At 38.7% G+C, this 13,669-nt stretch overlaps 1 protein-coding gene across 2 annotated transcripts in view; it reads right to left on the bottom strand.

Moving 5' to 3' along the window:
- Window positions 1–13,669, bottom strand: part of smo (smoothened, frizzled class receptor) — an 82,391-nt gene that overhangs the window by 29,269 nt on the left and 39,453 nt on the right. For both annotated transcript variants that reach the window (XR_014440983.1, XM_083115163.1), the window contains exons 7-8: window positions 10,894–11,012; window positions 8,227–8,451 (exon numbers count right to left, since the gene is read on the bottom strand). Coding sequence is in view for 1 of the 2 variants with exons in the window: in XM_083115163.1 (XP_082971289.1) it covers window positions 8,227–8,451; window positions 10,894–11,012 (344 nt within the window). In the remaining variant the exon portion in view is untranslated. The remainder of the gene's footprint in view (window positions 1–8,226; window positions 8,452–10,893; window positions 11,013–13,669) is intronic.

Genomic DNA, 13,669 nt, shown 5'->3' with positions numbered 1-13,669 from the left:
GGTTCCGTTGCAAGTGACATGCTCAAGGCATAGATACGAGTAAAACTGCTGCAGGATCTCGAACGAAGCACCCACCGGGGCTCGAATTAAAGCCAAAGCGTGGTGGCAAAGGCAACCGTGAAGTTACTGCACCTGAGATTTACGTCAAGCAGGGCCTGTGTGGTGTGTGCAAAGAAACTCACGCTTGCTTTAGGAAATAAGGATACTATTGAATCAATGCAATATAAAAGAGTATATACCGTAAAATATACATTATTATTGACTCATGCATTCCATTAAAAAAATGCATTGTTTTCTCGCACATTTCTGCCCGCAATGAATATAAATGTATAATCTATTAAAATAAGCAGGTGCATGCAGATTTAAAAATATTGATAAGATGATTCAATTGAATTGAATTGAATTGTTGTTTTTTAAGTCCACTTGTGCACAGAAAGGCTAATTGGGACTGGACCTACAGTTTATAGTTGGTTCCGAACCACTATGTTCCTCCACCGGGTATCGAACCCGGGACCCCTTGATTAAAGGTGACGACTCTACGATTGCGCCATAGGGGAGGCCCTAGTCCTCTTACGGAGATAATTCGTTCGGAGCAATAGAAATGCCCTATCAAAACAATTGGGGAATATTATTTTCAATGTGGATATTCTTCGGAAAATATGTTTCTAACAACAGTTTACCTAAATAGTGGGGACTTGAGGTGAGAGAGAGGGACGGAGTTGGAAGAGAGAGAGAGAGAGAGAGGAAAAGCACACAATTTTCTGTTCAGTGCGAACCTTTGGGATTGCTTTTTCCTAGCGCACCAAAAACACAATACGTATAACCCAAATACAACCCAAACCTTCAATGGCAAAATTGTGAGTCAATCACTCAACTGGAATAAAAAGTACGAATTTAAATCTAGGCCAGAAGATAGTTATTGCGCTACTATGTGCCAAAAAAATCCACTTTGCCCGCGAGAATTGTTATGCCTGAGTGATATGTAGTTTACGTTAGTTGTGAGAGTTGCTTCAATTCCATTGCCTGCCAAGAATAATGATAGCGCTGAAAGCATAAAATACAGAAATGTGCATGTTTGGCGAGCTATGAGAAAAGCAGATCCTTGTGTTTTCTTTTCAAAATTTACTAATTTTATGTCAACTTTTACATATAGCCAATGGCGACAGAGGATGAATGATGCTTCAGGGAAATTGATGAAGATTGAAGAAACAACGAAAAAGAAAAACTCATTATCAGAGGCTAGGACCCAAGAACCCTGGCTACGCAGCATGTTATGATATTTAAGTATATCACGGATTGCTGCTAAATCCATTCCTAGATATTTGTAATAAATGAACCCCCGCCCCCGCTACGTGAAAAAGAAAGACTATAGGATGTGAAACATTCACAATGTAATTGTATTGCTTTACATCGCTCTTGGCTGTATTCCAAATGTAGTAAGAGATCAGCGATAAGTTAGATTTTTTTCTTGTGCCAAGGTATAAGTGTATTTGAGCGCAAGGGCTACCTATTTCATCATTTATACTTCGTCGTTACACTAGCACCAAACACAAATGCATCAATTTCTATTTCGGTTATTTTACATCACTCTTCTGCCTCTTGAGTTAATCGCGATAATACGGATGAATTATCAATTTATAAAATTGTGACGGGACAAACTCAGTGATACATTCATGCCTGACCAGAGTTTGAATCTGGAACATATGACCTCGCTTCGCTAGAAAGGCTGGCAGAAATGTATCGGAAAAGTGTAGGAGCACCAAGAACCGGTTTCACCCAGCACAGACAATGAAATCATTTACAGCGACTCGCTGTGGCAGTGTTGCTCGTCACCCCCTCCCCCTCACTCGCAGATAGCATAGCCTTCTCAGCACCCACCTGCTGATGGAAGAGTGGAACCACAAGCAAAACAACCTGCACAGACCCACGACTCCTGTGCACCGTACTTCCGCGAGGAGGGGCGGGGGAGAGTGGACCATGCTTCCTTATGGCCCGAACTGAAGGGAAGAAGGGAGATCTGCACAGGTACTTTTCGTCCCAAGGATATTTTTCGTTGTGGTCGATCTATACTTTTCGTTTCAGGCATATTCCGACTGGAAAGTTTCTGGCACCCCTCCGCCCCCCCCCTTCCCACCATGGTTAATAAATGAGACCCTTGCACTTTCAAAACCCTTATCGCAAGAAAAAGCTGGCATCAATTTTACACCACCATACAATAAGATTTACACGGGAAACATTTCCTAACATATTTTCTTGATTAGGACTAAGGGCAAATCAAAAATAGTCAAAGAATTAAATTACTGAAAATATGGAAAAGCGCGATACTGAAATCTGTAATGAGTGCGAAGGGAAAATCGAGAAAAGGAAAAAAAAATTAAGTATAAAAGTATTCGAATAACCAGATTAAGAGAGAAAGTTATCACGGCTCGAACAATGCAAATGAAAAAAAAAAACGGGAATACGAATTGAAATATACGACAATCCGAAGTAGGCTGAAGGAAGCAAATTTTAATAAACGTGGAAAGAAAACATAATGAAAGGAGCGCTGGTTCGATTCGCGACGGAAGCTCATATTTGTTGTTCAAATCCCACTCTACACTGTATGTCCAGATGCATTTACACTTAAAACAAACTTCGTGGAACTTTTTCCAAATCAGATGTCGCCAAAAATTTAAACACAAAAAGAATGACTCTGAAGGAAAAATGACGAAAGCGTTATTGCAAAATGAAAAAAAAAAAAAAATCTTCACATATTCGTTCGGAAGTGGTAAAAGAATAATAAAAAACTCAAGCATAAATGTTAATAACACTTGTTATTATTACCAGAGACATTCTCAAAATAAACTTCTTGTCCGTTAAAATCAAATCAAGAGGAAAGCAAGATCTCCACCCGGTCGCGTGAATCTGTGGCTAGATTCAAGAGTTGGAAACACTACGCTTCTCGCGAGCTGCTATTCCTGGCGAAACTAGATGATATAAAATTCCGGGTTGCATAACCGTAAGGGGGGGCGTTTCATTCGATTTCGAGTGTACCACAGGGTACTTTACTACAGTTTCAATTGTAGGTCCAATACTAATTAGCCTATCCAAGCACAAGAGGACTTACACAAAATACTGCTTATAACACCATTAAGCCTTGTTTCCATGATATGAAAAATTCAATATGCTGACCAAGGCAGAAATTTATTTTATTATAAAACAAAACTAAACGTAACATTTCAACCTTCTAGCAAGGTCTTCTTCAGACTCCGCACCAAGTACAAATGTAATAAGGTACAAAACAGGAGGATATATATACACGAAAATTACTCCCCTCCAGACTATTAAAAAGTTGTTCTGGAACATTCTAGCCGGTGGCTTTCCCTTGTCAACTGTACTTTCACCTGAAAGGCTAAACATTTTCTTCCATCTGGAATGTGGTTGGACTCTTTATCTCACACTCTTTTTCCTTCATTTTTCTTCCTTCTTCTCTAATCTTTTTTCCCTTGTCCTTTCCACTCTTTCCAACACCTTCTTCCATTCTTTGTTTATCTTCAGTCCCCCATTCCAGTTCATTGTCTCTTCTTCACCTTTCTTCTCTATTTCCTTGGCCTCCTTCCATTTCCTCACTAGTATTCTCTTCTCCCTTCCTATCTGCTTAGCATCATCCCACTCTATGTCATGTCCTGTTTTTCTCGTGTGTTTAAATATCACATTTCTCTCTCTCTTAAGTCGTACATCATCCCTATGTTGTTTCAACCTGTCTTTCAGATAGCAGATAGCAGATATAAAGGTCAGCATATAGATTTGGTTGATTTGGTGTTTTAAGACCACTTTGTGCACAGTAAGGCTAATCGGGACTGGACCTACAGTTTAAAGTGGGATCCGAACCACTATGCGCCTCCACCGGATATCGAACCCGGGACCCCTTGATTACAAGGCAATGACGCTACCACTGCGCCATCGGGGAGGCTGGTCAGCATATAGAGTTTTTCAAAATACTGCTGACTCAATTTGTAAAGTTTCTCAATGACACCAGAGGTCCGGAGTTCGAATCCTAGCCTGGGCATGGGTGCTCTTTGTGACCAGTATTCCTTCATCAACTTCGTCATATCATCATGATTAGCCAAAAGCAGCAGAAAAGCAATCCTAAATACAAAAATCAAATCAAATGCAACAAATACTCTAAACACAAATATTAACAGTTTCTAAAGTAACCTCCCCCTCCCATCTTGAAACTTAAAAAATATTCAAGTAAAAATAAATCTTACCTCACTGCTTCTCCATTAGCAGCTTGAAAAGATAAATAACAATAATTTTGTGTACAGACAACGTTTCAAAATCTAAATCTAACAGAAGAACTTGAAGATGACGATTTTGCTTCTACACAACAACCATTTTTGCCATACTATACAGCACATTTAATCCCCAAACAATCCCAATAAAGCAAAAAGTTATAAAATATTCCTGCATTATATACAGTGCCTTTCACAGACCATGGAGCAGTAGCCAGCTTGCCAGATAGGTGGATATACAGTAAACCCTTGTTAACACGAATCCCAAGGGAACGAAAAATTAAGAGTTCATGTTAAAAAAATTCGAGCTAACCGGGGACTCAAATTTTATTGTTTCAATACAGTTATTTCTACACATTAACCATTTACAATACGTATTACGAATTTAAGTATTGTAGATAATGTAGATTTGGCAATTTCATACTGCTCAGCAATTGTAGTTTTGTTCAATGCACCACGGTCTACTTCCTCTAGGATTCTCAGTTTTGTTTGTAGATCTATGCCTGTCTGCTTTCTCTTGGCCATGACTCCCATCTTACTGCTTGCAACTTGATGTTACTTGTACTGGCTACATTTTAAAGAATAGAAAAACACACCTGAACACACAACTGAATTTGTTGGTTAAATACGTATAAGCTCATTGTTAACGCAATGGTCGGGATTGTCGAGCAATTGAACTCAAAGTTTTAATCTTGATGTTACTCGTACTGGCTATGTTTTAAAGAATAGAAAAACACATTTGAACACATTGTTGATCTGAATCTGTTGGTTACAATACTGTATAAGTTGATTGTTGACAAGATGATAAAGATGGTTGAGCGATTTCTTACATACCTAGCAGAGGAACAACAGAAAAAATTATGAAAAAATTTGAAAGTTCGTGTTAAATGAGGTCTAATGATGCAACGGACTAAAAAACAGTTCGTAATTCGTGGTAACAGAAATTCGCGTTAACCGATAAAAACTTTCTATAAAATATAATACATCCCTGCCGGGACCAACGTTTTGTTCATGCTAACCGAGTGTTCGTCTTAAGCGAGTTTGTGTTAACGAGGGTTTGCTGTAGATCCACAGCTGTATCAGTGCTTCAGTATCCAGATAGCTGGTGTCCAGTTTGCATGTTTTGTGAAGTGTTAAGGTGTTGACAAGTGTTTTTGATTGTTTTGTTTTACTTTACGTATTAGATATTGGTGCTTTTCTGCAGTCTAATAATGCCACTCCATTAGACCATTTTTAGACCATGAAAGTCGCTGTATATAGTCCACGGTTACCATGCATAGAGGATCAAAACCAGGGTGTGAGGGATCTTCTAATTCTGTAAAATTTCCAAAGCTAAACTATATAACATTTTACCATATTTAAGAATCCAATAATTCAAAACAAACCATTTAGCTTGCAAGAAAATGTATCTAATACACTCGGAAGATACATTTTTTGCTACAGCGGATACCAAATTTTAAGTTCCCAGATTTTACACTTGATGGTCCCAAGATAGTAAAATGTCTACAATTTTCCTCAATTTTATATTTCCCTGCATTTCAAGTTCTTTCAGCTTGGTTCCCAGAAAAAACATAAAATCGAGGTTTCACTGCACTATTCCTATTTTCATTATTTTACCTCACTTTCCTACCTCCTGGGTAATTTGCAAGAACGAACAGTGAAATAATTTAAGTATACACAATGATTAGAGTAACATATTTTTGGTAAATAACAAAGCAAATTTCGGTGCAAAAACAGTCAATTTTGGGTTCAAAAGTGGTAAATAAAATACAATTTTGCTGTTATAGTGGTGAAAGAAAAAGCAGTTTATAAAATGACATTTTAGTTTTAGAAATGTGAATATAATCCAAGATTTGATTTAAAAACTGCACTTACTACACAAAATAAACATATCCCTTCTAATAGCACATTTATGTTGCTACTAGAATATTAAGTTTATTCCTGCATCCACACAGCATCGTATAAAGTGGGTACTTGGAGGAAACTCTGGGGGGTAAAGGCAGCCAGGAGCATGGTACTGATCACATCACCCCCCACCCTTGGCCATGATCAAGAAAGTGTGGGGCTCTAACCACACACCCCCTATACACCTCCATGGCGTGGTACATAGCACAGGGGAGCACTTTACTTTTTACCTGTATAAAGGGGTCCATTCTTACTTCTCAAATATTTACAGCAGAATTAATCAATTTTCTGTGACTTGCATAACTCACAGGATAATTCTGATATCGGAAAGTGTCGCATTGGTAAATAAACTCTAAATTTCGTGTTTAAGAGTCTATTTCACATTTTGCAGTCCATTTCACATCATTTTGTGACAAAACAGGGTAGGAAAATGCACCTTACACCTTTCAGAAACATGAAAAATTAACTTTACAATGTGTTGTTTAACATTTTGTTTTTCCGTCATAAACAAAATATGCATGCCTCTAACTTCCATGGAGCTGCCTTGAGTGGTCTTGTCACCAAAGATTGCAAGGTGTATTCTACAGTCCTTGACTTCATATAACGTCCTCCACTCCCCGTATGGGAGCGAAAAGCAGAGCCACAAATTGGCACATGAAGGCTGTTTTTGAGTTGCCACTCTTTCACCATTAAACAGGATAGGGGGAAGGTGGTAAAGGCAGATTTCTTTCCTTGTTCTCTTGAGTGGTTTTTCAGGGCCTGCAAAAGATTGAGTCCAGCCCCTTCGGGCATGAAATACCAGTGTCAATAACAGCTTCATAAAGGAAAACTTGATCAGACATTGATGTTGTTGTGCTTCCGTTATGTATTCTTTTATTTTTTCTTGTATATATGTATTGATTGCTTTGTAGAATTAATTTCTCTTGTAGTTTATGGTTGTTATAAACATATAGACACATGTTTTGAAGAAGACATGCTACCTGCATCATTTATTTTTAGTTTGATTGATGTTACGATAAGTTAATTTACCAAAAAAACAAAAAGAAGCAGTTGACGAATTGAACGAGAGAAGGGTCCAAGCCACAAACCTATGAAAATTGAGTTATATGGTGGAATGCATGTTTCTGCCAACATTTTTTCATGTTCTATTGATATTTTCGCAAAGATTATTGTCGTGGCTTAGCTCCACAACCGTGTATTGGCCAAGATCAGAATGTGGGGGGGTGTCAGTGTGCAGTCTGTGGAGTAAGAGAAGGGATGAAACTGCACGTCGCTTGATTCCTCTTCTCGTTCAATGCCTCAGTTATACAATGAATCTTGTCAATAATATTACATCGTTGGAACATAAAAAACTTAACAGTGTGAAGTAATTTGTCTGTTCTTATTATTTTTACTAATATTATTAATGAAGATCAGGCAATTTGGGAATACAGTAAAACCTCGTTAATCCAGACTCCGATAAGCTGGACTTTGCTTAATCCAGACAGGAAAAAGGCAAGAAAAAAAGCAGAATGCAATGTTTTAAATGTGGCTAGAAGTCAACAAAGAAAAGGCAGTCAACCACTGATGAAATTCTGTTTCCCACAGACTTTGTACTGTACTGTATAGTGTATTTAGGCCTTTAAATACACCATAATAAACGTGTTTGGTTGCTATAAACAAAGTTTTAATGCACTTTCTGTTCTTTTACGTTATTTCAGTTAATCCGGACTTTCGTTAAACCGGTCAACTTATCCTCCCAATTAGCCTGGATTAACGAGGTTTTACTGTATATCATTTTTATTATTATCATCATCTCAAAATGGAGATATGACTTGCTCTCTATTTACCCTTATTCTTCATTAACCTTCCTGTCTTCATCTCTCCCCCATACACATACCGCTGGGCGATGCAGTGACTATATTGAGAATAAAAAGAGAGAGAAGCTTTGGCAATGTTTTCAACCATCAGCTGTGGCACGCACAGTGATTTTGGCAGGAAGAAGGTTGGGGTACAATCATTTAATCATGACATGCAAAGTACTTAATAAAAATCACCTTTAACTCACCTCTTAGTAAGAAGTATCCCCCACCAACCATGAAGAGTGCAAGAGGTCCCAGCAAAAATCCAGCCCGCGCACCATGGTTCACGTAACCAACAAAGCATATGCCAGACACGCTGTTCCCGTCGATCTCCCCCAATGCCATGATGGTGATCGTCAGGATGAGTGGCAGGGACCAAGCCATCAGATGAAAATAGGCTCCTTTCTTATCAATATGATCCCGGATTTTACCTGTAAAAATTTTTAAAAGTACACTTAAGTGTGTGCATCTGAAACTAAATTTACGACGATACGTTATTTCAAAGCTGATTTTACCTGTAAAAATTTTAAAAAATACACTTAAGTGTGTGCATCTGAAACTAAATTTAGGACGATACGTTATTTCAAAGCTGATTTTACCTGTAAAAATTTCAAAAAGTACACTTAAGTGTGTGCATCTGAAACTAAATTTACAACGATATGTTAGTTCAAAGCTAATTTCACCTGTAAAAATTTTAAAAAAGTACACTTACGTGTGTGCATCTGAAACTAAATTTACGATGATACGTTATTTCAAAGCTGATTTTACCTGTAAAAATTTCAAAAAGTACACTTAAGTGTGTGCATCTGAAACTAAATTTATGACAATACGTTATTTCAAAGCTGATTTTACCTGTAAAAATTTCAAAAAGTACACTTAAGTGTGTGCATCTGAAACTAAATTTACAACGATATGTTATTTCAAAGCTGATTTTACCTGTAAAAATTTTAAAAAAGTACACTTAAGTGTGTGGATCTGAAACTAAAATTTACGATGATACGTTATTTCGAAGATACTTTTACTGTCTCATGACATTTGCAAATTAATTATGGCAAAGTATCTGCCAGAATCCAATAAGAAATTAGAACTACACAATAAGGGAGAATTCTTAAACACGTCTTCAGTAAAAAAAACAAAAAAAACAACAGAGATTGACACACGGCTGGACCTTTGGCCAACACCAGCAAAAGCAGTTTTCGAAATTTCCTCTCATTTCGAAAAACGGCTTGATCCCAATTTCTGAAAAATTGCATATGCTTACAATTCTTTCTGAAGCATTCATGTGAACTTATGTCTTTTATTTTTTTGCTGCCTAGATATTCCAAATAGTTTAATATGCTTATGCAGCCATTAAACTTTTAAGAATATCCAGACAACAGTGAATACTTCAGACAGGTGTAATTTTTCAGAATTTGAAATATCATAGCAATTTTTTGAAAGGAGAGGTCATTTTGAAAACAGCTTCATGGGCATTGACGAAAGGTCTGGCTGAGACTTAAATGCTTAAAGTTTTGGAGACTGATCTTGTACTAACATTCATTTTACCAACTGCAATTACGAATACATTAATTCAATTTAAATCACTTGAGAAACAGCATGTATGTGTCAAAATGTTGAGTAACATACAAGGTGTGGCTAGAAAGAAACCGGATTGTTGCTACAAAATCTTTTATTGGTTATTTTGTACAAAACGAACATTAACCCCTTCAAAGTACTGCCCTGCACTATCGATACACCTCTTCATATGAATCTTCCATTGCTGGTAGCAATGCTGGAAATCATTTTCTGAAACCATGTTCATGACCTTCGTCGCTTTTGTTCTCACAGATTCTATGGTCGTAAATCTGATTCCTTTCAGTGCTGATTTGACCTTTGGGAGAAAAAAAAAATAGTGGCACAGAGCAAGATCCGGCAAATAGGGTGGATGTTCTAACACTGGGATCCCATTCTTGGCCAAAAAAAACTTGAATGACAATGCCGTTTGGACAGGAACATTGTCCTGATGAAGAATCCATGACTTGCTTTTCCACAAATCAGGTAGTCGTCGTCTTACTCGCTCACGAAGTGTCCTCAGCACAGTAATGTAATAATGTTGGTTGACAGTTTGACCTTCGGGTACCCAATTAACGTACACAATCCCACGGATATATCAAATCAATTCACTGACATTTGAAATGTTTGATTCAGTTTTTGACGTGCAAGGCCGTCCAGGACGCAAGTCGTCCGCGATCACTTCTCATCCCTCTTTAAAACTTTGAAACAACTCAAACACTTGCGTGCATGTTAAACACTTATCTCCGTACACTTCCTTCAACCAACCATAAGTTTCTGTGGTGCATTTTCAGAGTTTCATAAGAAACTTCACATTGATACGCTGTTCCACTTTCACACTTAACATTTTTCCGACAGAGCACAGATGTACGGTTCACTTCGTCCACAAGTTACAGCGGAACTGATCGCCGCGCACCCTGGGAAATCACACAGTCGATAGGCAGGATATCACGTTATACACTCATGCACTGCTTGACCTTGACGCGCTTGCCGTTTGTCGACAGCAACATTGATCCGTTTTTTTTTCTAGCCACACCTCATATGTAAATGTTGTTGTTGGTTGTACAGAGCAAGTATAATTTCCAAGTAGAAATGATAGGTATCCCCAGTGGTGTAGTGGGTAATACTGTTACCATATAATCAAGGGATCCCAGATTTTTCTTTTATGTCCCTTTTCTGCCTCTACAAGCTAATTGCAACAATTGATGAGGAAATTCCTGCAAGAACTCCCATGCCCATGACAACCTGATCTAACGTTTTATGGCAAGTCAATGTGCTCAGTCATGAGGGGTCAAACTTTGGCATATAGAAATAACACCTACCTAGAGCCTGGAAACTGATGTGCCATGCGTACGTGAGAATTACAAACCACACGCCAGCAGCCATAAGGAAGTAATACACCAACACGAAGACTATGACGCATGAGAGGTTTTCACCAGCACTGGAACGAAACAGAAATGATGATGTAACAAATGCGCATTGTTCAGTTAAGTGCCTAAAGCATACATACACAGATTTCGGATAATTATATTGACAACACAATTCTTATCGGCTATTAAAAGCAGGACCGAACCAACATTATAGTGAAGGAGGTCTTAGAATGAGCATTTCGCAGGCTAACAGCAGAAGTCGCTCGCACATTATTGCCGATACTCTTGTGTCGTCTGCTCCTCAGCCGAACAAATAGGCCGAGGTAGCAAGAAGCAGAGGTCAAACAACATGTGACACCTGTCACTTTAGTCTCAAAGCTACCTCATTTATCTGTAGGTCTCCCCGATGGCGCAGTGGTAGCGTCGTCGCCTTGTAATCAAGGGGTCCCAGGTTTGATACCCGGTGGAGGCACATGTGGTTCGGATCCCACTTTAAACTGTAGCTCCAGTCCCGATTAGCTTTACTGTGCATAAAGTGGATTTAAAACATCAAATCAATCGATCAATCAATTATTTATCCCGTTTTCAAAGTTTTCACTTATTACTCAGCAGCACTGTGTGAAAAAGAAACAACATCATGATTAAATGATAGCAATATTAATATTCTGATGTTTCTATTTGAATATTTTAGGGATGGCGATGTAATGATACAGATATAAAATTCCAAATGGTCCTTGAAGAACCTGAATAGTTCATTGACCTTCTTAATAAATGTGTTTCCAGGTGACTGCAGTGCAATAGAAGTTGCATATTTAGAAATTTAGATTTTTTAAAGAGTAGGGCATGGAAATTATTCATAAAAATTATAACAAAATGGCAGAATATTGCATTAAATTATAAGATATTTATAGGAATTGTAACTTTCCTGGCGACGTGATTCGAACAAGTATTCTCGGGTTACCAGCCAGGTTAAATTGGAGTTGGCTTCCAACGTTTCGAGGGCATACATTGCTCTCATCTTCAGGGAATGTAGAAATGAGACCAGTGTAGGTTAATATACATGACTATAATGTGGCAGAGTTTGGATTCTGTCTTCCTATTGGCTCTCTGGATCCTGGTGTTCTCATTGGCTGGTGTCTTGTTTTTACGGAGGAGTGGGTTCCAGGCATGACTGAGCTGGAGTCCCACGTCCCTGTTGAGATTGGTGCTTTCCCGTGATATGGCTATGGCTTCCTTTACCCATCGGTCCCAGTATCCCAGGACAGGAACACCCTACTGTAACAGTTTTACCATTCGTAGGACACACCTTCGGGAAGTTAAGCAGAATTCTAGCCAGGCACGGGGTGAAGACCATTCACAGGCCACCACTTAAACCAAGGCCCTACTCCGTTCAGTCAAAGATGACCTGGAACTCCATATTCCAGGAGTATACCGAATACCCTGTGAGTGTGGGACACCATACATAGGCCAAACAGGATGCACCATTGAGCAGCGGCGGAATGAACATCAACGTAATATCCGATTATTCCAACCGGAAAAGTCAGGACTTGCGGAACACAGCATCTACATTGGTCTCCATTTCTACATTTCCTGAAGATGAGAGCAATGTATGCCCTCGAAACGTTGGAAGCCAACTCCAATTTAACCTGGTTGGTAAACTGAGAACACTTGTTCGAAGACATTTATAAATATATCAGATTAGTAATTTTACAGTTAAACCGATATGCCTATATCGTATCATGCCGCAGACGTGAATCGAACCTAGGACCCGGGCATCATAAATAAATAAGCTAATCACGTTATAAAAAGAGTCCCGCTGAAGAATTGAAAAAGAGCGTCTTAAAAGCTCACCGCGACAGCATCCTTCAGCGGAGTTGGAAAAACTCCGCTGACATGGCATTAGAGAAATGAAATCAGGAATCGGCGTTCTTCCTCAGAATTGCCATTGCCAGAGGACGCGATCGAAGCAACCGTCGTAATGGCCGATAGTTCGAATTTCATTTAAATAGGTCGCATGAGAAAATATCAGCATTAGTTGTCTTCCGTTTTCCGTCAGTTGAAGTAGTAACAAACTCCGTTTCTAGTTGTTTTCAGTTTACGTTGAATCCGGTTATCGCGAGATAGCTCCACAGGCATCATAAGTTTAGAAAAAGGAGTGAACGAACGATCGGAAGTTAAAGTTATCATATAGAATACGGTCTACGAAAGTACAGAGTTTGGAGCCCGGAGTTGCTCCCTCGTCCGTTTTCTTACAGAGTAGGACCACGTCGATCCAAGGACCAGGGGAGAAGAGATCGCCGTAGAACTCCAGGTAACGAACATTCCCTGTCTTTCCTTCCCCTGACTGTTCAGTCAAAGGTAGTGTTTTGTGTTTTTAAATATATGTCCGTGTGTTCTTCTTTACGGGGCTAGTCCACTTGCAGTTTGAGTTACAACGTTCCTCTCGCCTAGCAAGCGAGTGGCTAAAGGCTGTCCTAGCCCATCAATGATCCCCCTCTTAGACTTTATACAATATCAGCTAATACAGATAGACACCGATTAATCTGTCCCATCCCTACAATATTTTAAAGAAAACCTATGGTAAGTTAATGTGGTGTCATTCCAATGGAATATTTACATTTTAATATTAATTCAATATTTTGAAGAACTTTTAAACGTTACAATTTTCATGCATCGGTATAAGATATACGTGAGAATTGAGAAGAGCATCAGCGCTGTTATTGGTAGA

This window comes from Lepisma saccharinum, chromosome 30 (assembly GCF_977018435.1).
Source record: "Lepisma saccharinum chromosome 30, izLepSacc3.1, whole genome shotgun sequence".
Taxonomy (NCBI): Eukaryota; Metazoa; Arthropoda; class Insecta; order Zygentoma; family Lepismatidae; genus Lepisma; species Lepisma saccharinum.
This window is presented reverse-complemented; position numbering and strand designations above follow the sequence as displayed.